This window comes from Hyalella azteca, unplaced genomic scaffold (assembly GCF_000764305.2).
Source record: "Hyalella azteca isolate HAZT.00-mixed unplaced genomic scaffold, Hazt_2.0.2 contig10616, whole genome shotgun sequence".
Lineage (NCBI taxonomy): Eukaryota > Metazoa > Arthropoda > Malacostraca > Amphipoda > Hyalellidae > Hyalella > Hyalella azteca.
Genome location: NW_025940648.1, coordinates 75,999 through 84,908, shown reverse-complemented (window position 1 = coordinate 84,908; position 8,910 = coordinate 75,999). Strand labels below are relative to the sequence as shown.

Below are 8,910 nucleotides of genomic sequence, written 5' to 3'. Positions count from 1 at the left end.
GTCGGCACTTGTTCGAATCCAACAAAACAATTCAAACTGATCATCAAAATTGTCAAGAAGAAATCGATAAAAAATGTAACGACATGATGATATTAATTTTATATAATGTTGGCATGTGAACGGTTTTTCATCTAGTTAGCTACTCTAAATAACCATATTCACTTTCCTCATATTTCGCAATTTGGCAGCTATAACTGGAATTTTATTCGACAAAACAATATGCAAGTTAAGTTATGGAAACTGAAAATTTATTTAATTTCAAAATAATTTCATGATCAATATATTTTGTGCCGAAAAATATTGAATTGAGACAAACCTATTGTTTTTCTGAGCTAAAGCATATGGATCACCTCATTACTCAACAAACTCTGTCATAATACAATCACTGACTTGTAAAGCATTATTTAAACAGTACATGCGACATGTGAAGTTTGCTCCACATTACACTTTCGTAGGTCATTGAAGTCTGTTTATCAGATCACTGTTAAACCAAAGCCGTACAAGGAAACACGAATAATTTCTATTTGGTGTTCAGATTCAGAGCATATCGACATCCCGACTATAATTGAAGCACATTAATAAGAATTTAGAAATTTTCAATAAATTTTAGTTCAATATTCATTTGATGAGATGAAATCATCTTACGGACGACATTTATTTATGTTTTTGGTGAGTTTTTAAACTTTAACGAAATTTTTATAAAGGTGTGGTCGGATGAATGAACGCGTCATAGGGACATAGGGACAGCTAAAATTGAAAAATCAGCTGTCTGTACCGTCAAGACTATCTAGAGTAAATACGTCTGACATATCTGGCATGCGTTGCAGCTAATTATACTACTTATGCTAATAATGAAGACTGAAACCATTTATTTCGTCCGTTAAGTGCTTCCTCTGAGATTAAATGGGTTTAATCGGAATCCTAGGCAAAAGCTGACTGCCTAACAAAGATTATAAATATTTACGAGATACAAGTTTAGTTTCATCACCTTTATATATAGTCAAAACCAACATCCGCATCGTTCAATCATATCAAAATAAATTATGACTTCTTTCACGCTCGGCACGAAATCGAAGTTTGTGTTGCGTCCACGTTAGCATACGTATGGCTTGTGAACGCAGCATGACTCATCGTCATGCTAGGCATGCGGCTCATGAAGCGCATCGAGCGGACACGGCAAGTCAGACCGGTTGCCTCAATTGTTGCAGTCAGCAGACTAAATAAGACTACACGTCAGGCATCGAACTACCGACGTCATGGCAGAAGTTTTATATAAACACGGCGTGGTTGTGATAACCACCATTGTTAATAACAACGTGTGTTTTCTTCCATTACGACAGCGCAGCTGCTTTTATCTTCTTTTATACAACGTAATTGTGTTCACCCTTTGCTATCATCTTTTAATTTAGTCACCTCCTCTCTAATATAAAGAGGTAATTTCTTTAACCATTCATTCATCGCATGGTTTTATATTTTTTGCATCATCGAAGAGGTTGAAAATAACATGTTATGTGCCGTTCTTGAAAACGAACCGTTAATGCCATTTTACTAGGTGAAATAACCAAGTCGGCACGAAATTTTAAAAGCATGAAATTAAAGTCATCATTGAAAAGCAAAAGGACTAAAATTGCATGGATAAGTAAACGCATCAATGGTAAGAAGGAGCGTATAAAGATAGTATCATGATACATTAAAAAACTATACGGAAGTTGCGTATCAATTATCAAGTTGCAAGCTTTGTGTTTTGAGAACTAGGCTACTGTTACCAACCTCCATCATAAAGCGGCATGAAATTCTTCAAACCGAAAGTTCCATCAATGATTTAATGAACGCCATTAACGTTTATTATTTGAAGAATATCTCTATTTACAATCGAATTGTAAATCGATTTTCCGTTTGATTTAAGCGAAAAATGTCAATTCTGATTAGAGAGGGAGAGCCTATTTATTTTTCTTCTTGTTAATATTAAAACGTCACGTTTTCTGAGTTTGACAACGATAAGCAACTATCCAATTAGGATAATGCCTGCGCCATACTCTCGCGAAGTTATGATGTTCTTTACAAACACGTTACAGCGCCAGAAAAAGAAAAAATGTTCAAGTTTAACGTTACCGCGAAATGTCGGGAAATATTGTAGACTTGGGAATAATGTAGACTAAGTACAGATAAGTTAGAGGAAATTTCATGGTGTCGTTTCTGACAGTTAAATGAAGACCCAGCCACCCGGTGTTGAAGCGTTGCCGGAAACACGACAATGATGTCTGCAAGCACACGCAGTGTTCAACAGCTGATGGGTTCAAAAGAACGGGGGTTTAACAAAAGTGGGGTTATATAGCCAAGTTGTTCAACAGTTAAGCGTTTCAACAAGATCAGGGGTCGAGAGGAGTATGATTCAGCAACATAGGGTTCAACAGCAGAGAAATTCAACAGCATAATGGTTCAACAGTAGTAGGGCTTACCAACCGCAGGTATCGGTTCCAGTTCCAGGTGGTCTCACCAGCCGCCTGTTTCGACTTCCATGATGGTTCACAGCCCAATGGTCTACAGCAGAGTGGCTCAGATTCATGGTTCTCGCATGGCTCAGCCTGAGGCCCTATTTGATGTAACGACAAAACTATTTGATGTAGTTGAAGTATCAAGCCACCAATTATCTAACATTGAAATAACGATGGTTAAACATTATTTTAATGAAATTAACTCGTAATTCAAGTTATTTCAACGTCATTTTCTTGCAGGGAAGCCGTTGGTGTGACGGCCTCGATGTACGAGATATTTGAAGCTATCGAAGATTGAGGAAAATATTAATTGATATCAATGCAATAGAGTCTTTGTCCTCCATCTCCATCGAGTGATTTGCTTCGTATATCAATATAACCAATGAACGAAATTTTATTAAATACGAGAAGAAACAATCATGGACAGGAAGGTAAACCGTAAAGGTTTACCCCTTTACGATGGGATACTTCAATTACATATAGAAGACGCTTTATCACTTATTCACGAATATTTCATATAATAAATAAATAATTAATTTGATTAAATAAACGTGAAATTAATCTAATAAGGAGGCACTTAGCCGTGCATGCTACTATAATGATAAGGAAAACTCCTCGGACAGGATAAGGGGAAAGTGTTCGTACTGTGCACCATGCAGCGGAACTACACGCGCTGCGCCGTGTAACTTTCTCCGCCGTGTGAACACCGCCGTCCGTGTTCTCTCTACTGTCCTGAGGGAGAAATGTCCTGGTCTCCTGGACAATGTCATTTCTGCATGAATTTTACATCAATTCAAAAATTACAGGTCTATTATTCATTAATAGTATTAATATTGTAATGAAATACATAATAATAAGAATATTATTATTAATAGTATATACTTATAACAATTATTGCTTTATATTTTCCAACCGTACCTAAAAGGTCAGTTAACCCATTCCAGCGGAGCAGAAAAAGTCGGTAGATTACGAGCAAGAATATTTGATTTTATTTGTTATTGAATTAGATCCATCTACTTAATTAAATACACCTACTTAATTATATTCACTTACTCAATTATATCATCTACTTAATTATAACCATTAGTTTAAATAAGTGCACCTACTTAATTATATTCATCTACTTATATATATTCAGCTCCTTACCAATTAAAGAGAATAATATTCCTAACGATGTTTGTACTACACAAGTCTCCATTTCACAAGCAATAACAATCGGATCTTTATATGTCAGTGCTATTCTTACAGAATTTGCAAGCAACTGTTAACAACTAACACCGAGATGATCATAATTTTAATTCTTAAATGTTTTTTTTTTGTCTAAATTTAGATGATGTGATAGTAGTGATAATGATGCTGTTTGTGATAGTGATGTTGAAGGTGATGATGATGTAGAAGTTGAGGGTGGTGTTGACGGCGATGTTGATGTTGAGGGCGATGTTGATGTTGAGGGCGATGTTGATGTTGACGGTGATGTTGATGTTGAGGACGATGTTGATGTTGAGGGCGATGTTGATGTTGACGGTGATGTTGATGTTGAGGGCGATGTTGATGTTGACGGCGATGTTGATGTTGATAAAAGTTTAGATAGCAAATTTCCTGACGGGGATCATAATGAATCAAGTTCTGATGACGTAGTGTTGATGTTGACATCAGTGATGATGTTAAAGAATAGTTGTTAAACGTGTTCGGACGGCTGATGATGGTGTCGACTGTTATGTTTATGGGAAGTTAATGTTGATATGATTTTGATTATAATAATGATGTTGATGATGCTGATAATAATGATTATTTTGTTACAAGAGTGAGTGTTCAAAACAATTTTGATGATAATGTCTATGGCGATGTCATCGATAATATACTAGTTCATTCTTTTCGTGTAAAAATTATTAATTAAATTATGTTATTCTGAAGGTGGTTATTATAGCAGTTTTGTTCACGATGCAAATAGTAATAATAATGACAATGTTGACATTGAGATCCCGGTCGACATTCGTTGTAATGTGCTGAAGCCAACCATGTCAATCATGATCATTAGTCGCCATATTCATATTCTCCAGAATCTCTAAAATTTCACTCGGTCTTCTCAGACGCTACTCGATTTAAATTTTTCCCACGATTTACCCTTTTCCCCACGATTTCATTTTTTCCCACGGTTTACCCCTCTTCCCACGACTGTTTCTCCACGCGCAGAATTTGTCCGTCGAACTCTCAGTGGACTTCCCGCTAACGCTCTGCAAACATCGCGGGAGAGTGGCAGTGTCACCAGGCTTTACACGAGTTATTTTAGAGAATTTTTTTGTGTGCTACGTTATCATTTATATATGTGCAGTCTGATGAAATTTCAATAATAGTTCGTAATTTAACATGTGAAAACCTTAAAATGGGTAATTTTTACACAACAGGTGAGTTCAATTTTGGTGAAAAACCTATTAATTTAATTAAGATTTGTCTGTAGCGTTTAGTTTGCTATACAGAAAAATTTAATGATTCACCTCAGAATTTTCATTACATTTATTAAGATTACACCCCAGATTTGCTGATAATTCATCTTAAATGTAAACCTTCCGATCGTCAAGAATGGTAGACAAAAGGTTTCAATTAGAGGAGTTTTCATTATTTGTCCGAGAGATCATATCCGATCTCAAGTTGAATCAACTTAAGCGTAAACCATTCACATGTCAAAACCAAATTCGTTTTCATTCCAGTATCCTCTTCGACTATGGATTTAGGCATGGACCATGTGGCAAACGTTTCCACCAATGAGAATTTATTTATAAATTCATCCCAGCATTCATCAAAAGATTTATACGCGCTTGGTGACTCTTGGAATGAAACTTCCCTGGATGCCCCGTACGAGGATTACGATGACGAAGGCAGGCTCATACTCTTGAGCACCAACGGCACAAGCAATTTCTGGAGCTTCCCTGGCGATTTGTCAACTAAATATTTGCTTAATGCAGGTAAAAAACATCAAACTTTTTACATAAATTGGTGCCCGAAGTCTCTTTATTAACTTGCGTAATAATAAGCATTTGTTAGTTATTTGTGGCAGGTATGCAGCGGGTTGAATTAAGGTTTCTTAGGTAAGTAAATCGTCCAAACAATATACGTATTACATATCGAAGACTGACATTATACATGTAATTTCATGGTACCGTATTCAACTTGGGCAAAAATTATGTGTTGTAGAGGGCTAGGTTAATTATTAAGGGTAAAAAATGTGGATTATCCTGAGTACAGTGTATAGGAAAATGATGTATTTTAATAAGGATCTAAAAGTTGTAAGATTGCTTTAGAAAGAATCGTAGCTTTACTGACTGGTGTTGTGCGAACAGATTCACTCGGATCTTACAGAGCGGAGAGTAAGGATGCATATAGTCTGCGTGTCTAAGTCTTGTTCCAGATAGTCTCAACTGACTTTGTAACCTTGCCCAATTTTATATCTGTGTTGTGGTGTAAGATTTCAAGTATATCTTGACCAGATAAGACTTTCATTTATGACAACAGTTCATGCGAACCTGGTGGTCCACAACAGTGTAATATAACGTAATGTTGGATACGTAACTGCTATAAGTACACACTTATGATAAATATGAAATGTAACTGCTTTTTGAACCCGATGCCCCCAGGCACAGCTTCAGTCCTGTTCAGCGGGTTCTACGCGCTGGCGGGGATAGCGCTCTTCACCCTCTACCATGCCGCTTACTTCGGCGAGAACGCAGTCAGGAGGAAGAGGGCGTGAGATCTGCTACGTTTATAAGCATTTTATGATTTTAAAACATTAGAGAGATAGATAGATAGAGAGAGATATAACACAAATAGAGGGCCTCATTAATTAATCAAAGTACGAACATTCAAATAGAGGGTGAGACCCTCTATTTTGAGACCCTCTATTAAATGAGACTCTCTACCTTCTATATTGAATGTTCGTACTCTGATTAATTAATGAGACTACCCTAATCAAAGTTTACACAATTTACAGAATTTCAGATGATGGAGGAAGTCTCTTTGGAGTCCAGCCTTCAAATTTCGACAAAAGCTTTGAGTCGTCACCCACGAACTTCTCGGCGCTCTTTGCTCTCGACGCCAATTGGTGCGCGCTACGTCTGGCATGCGAATTATCGGCCCGCGCTGCCGGCGCGCTAACCGAGGATGAACGACATCTCATGATGTACTTCAGGTAAATGTTGCCTTACTACTAGTGTTCGATTTGTTGATAGAGTAAATTACAGTAATTAAATAATGGCAACATAAGACAACATGAAATGGAAAACAATCTTACTCTCATATCTCATTCTAACTGATTAACGTGTCCGAGCCTAAATTCATAAATTAACTAAATAGGCATACGTTCCTGCAGTGGCCTACTTGACATTTCTGGGTTTCCTATCAATAAGGCGCTACCTATTAAACTATTCATAATAAATTTCTTCAGACTTCAGATAAAAGTGAGAAATTTAATTGGATGATTTAAATTTCGTTTGGCATTTATTGCATTTTCAACTGCAATAAAAAATGACGGTAAAGTCACTTAAAGGTTTATTTTGCAGGTCAGTAATAACGGAGCCAGATCTGCGCACGATGCCACTTCCTTCTCTCTACTACGGATTTGCTTCATACTTGGGCTTCAGATCAAATGGCGACGGAGAATGTGCGAATTTTTACCCGAGATGTCCGTTTGGTGCAAATGAAATGTTGAAAATTTACACCAAAGAGAAATCGGCGCCTGATCAGGAGAAATCGCACAACTTTAAAGCGCGAGCGAAGTCAGTTTTGTCGCGATTCAGGGACCGAAACTTGGATTTGAATGACGGAAAATCTACAATTTTAAAAACGCTTACAGACTATGAGATACAGAGGCGTGAAGCAAGGAAGTCTAGAGTGGAGCATCTGCTCAAGAGGAGGCAACGCGTTATGCAGAGACTCGGCATTGGAAGCGATGATAGAGAAACAGAAGAAAATGAGTATGAAAATTGAAACACACTAAATAAAGCCCATGATACTGTCCGTAAAACTAATAAAACGAGTAATTAGATTTTTTTTAAATTAGCAAACAAAAAGTAAAAGTATTCATTCGTCTCGATCCTATAGGCATGTAAAAACTGTTTTATGAAACATAGGCCTATCTACTTTATCGCGGTCATTTCGAAGCGAAAGGTTTGATCCTTAATTGTGCTTGAAACGCATTCGAGTATAAATTGAATGTTGAACATTATTACTCAATTCACTTGGAACATATCATTTGCGTGAAGTTTTTCAGGGTCTCCATTGGGATTACGAGCTTGGCGATCCCTTTTTGCGTGACTGAAAATTAGTTTTATGTAAGCACAGCCTTCAACAAAAGTCGCTCGTATTCGATAGTTGCAATCAATGATATCTCAATTCCAACAAAATTTCCTTTCTATCTCTGATTAAAATCATACAAATATAGACAATATATGCAGACGAATGAATATGTGTGAAACTTTATTCGTCTGCAGAAGCTGACATTAACATTAAAGTTAAAAATATTTATAAAATAATTTAAGAATACGAAAATTAATATTTAAGAAGGCTTAATCGGTAAAATAAATTTTCAGTTCATTAGTTCATATATTTATTAAGGCGAAATTTATATTATAGGATAATGCCCGATTGATTAATTTCTAATAACTCATTTATTTGAGAAATGAAAACAGGGACTCACACACGCAATGCGTACACACAGGATAATACAGCAGCGCTCGTAAAAGTGTATAAGTCAGTGTTATGTGACATTGAATGTTAACTCTTCTGTATTCTGGCGCAAAAATACAAACACATGTGCTTACTTAAATTACCAACTAGTAATCAACCAAATAAAGTTACACACATAGACACGGACTCTAAAAATAGTCACACACAAACATACACAACATAAAAATATAACTCAGTACTCACTGCTGTGAGTGACAGAGAGCGCATTTTCTCGTCGACGAAAACGTGAAGTCACGGACGAACAGACGGACGGACGGACGGACTTGGCGAGCACAATAGTGCATTTTTTCCACAAATGAGAAAATGCGCTTAAAATAGTCTCAATTATCTCTTGCCGATTCATTTCACGAAGGGACGAGTTCCTGAAGTGATAGCGGCCATACCGCGTGCAGCTCCCTACCTCGCTTATGACATCAATTAAATGAAATCGATTCTAAATGGCTTTAGTTATCTGGAATTTCAGAATAGTTTACCTCAAAATGACCGCGGCCATGAGCGCTGCTACGCTGTCATCCTGTATTGCATTGATGCGAGAAGCCTTTTTTATCCCCACTAAAATTGACAATTAAAAAATTTATTCTAAATGAAAAGTTGCATATGAATAGAATTACAGCGGAAAAGTTTGCATATGAATAGAATTACTTGTACCTAGAATTGTTCATTTTTCCTAACCCCA

The 8,910-nt window shown here is 36.7% G+C and overlaps 1 protein-coding gene across 1 annotated transcript; it reads left to right on the top strand.

The window, feature by feature from the left end:
• Positions 1 to 4,732: 4,732 nt before the first annotated feature.
• On the top strand, positions 4,733 to 7,945 carry LOC108668541. The gene is made up of 5 exons (XM_018155777.1): positions 4,733 to 4,900; positions 5,204 to 5,458; positions 6,128 to 6,236; positions 6,481 to 6,678; positions 7,049 to 7,945. Exons 1-5 carry the CDS (start codon positions 4,879 to 4,881, stop codon positions 7,473 to 7,475), a joined length of 1,011 nt encoding a protein of 336 aa, XP_018011266.1. The 5' UTR covers positions 4,733 to 4,878; the 3' UTR covers positions 7,476 to 7,945.
• Positions 7,946 to 8,910: the final 965 nt, after the last annotated feature.

Excerpts from the sequence above, each read along its gene's own strand:
- LOC108668541 (XM_018155777.1), top strand. The coding sequence starts at position 4,879 with ATGGGTAATTTTTACACAACAG. Across the intron at positions 4,901-5,203 it reads GGGTAATTTTTACACAACAG|TATCCTCTTCGACTATGGAT; the intron begins GTGAGTTCAATT and ends TTTTCATTCCAG. Across the intron at positions 6,237-6,480 it reads GCAGTCAGGAGGAAGAGGGC|AATTTCAGATGATGGAGGAA; the intron begins GTGAGATCTGCT and ends CACAATTTACAG.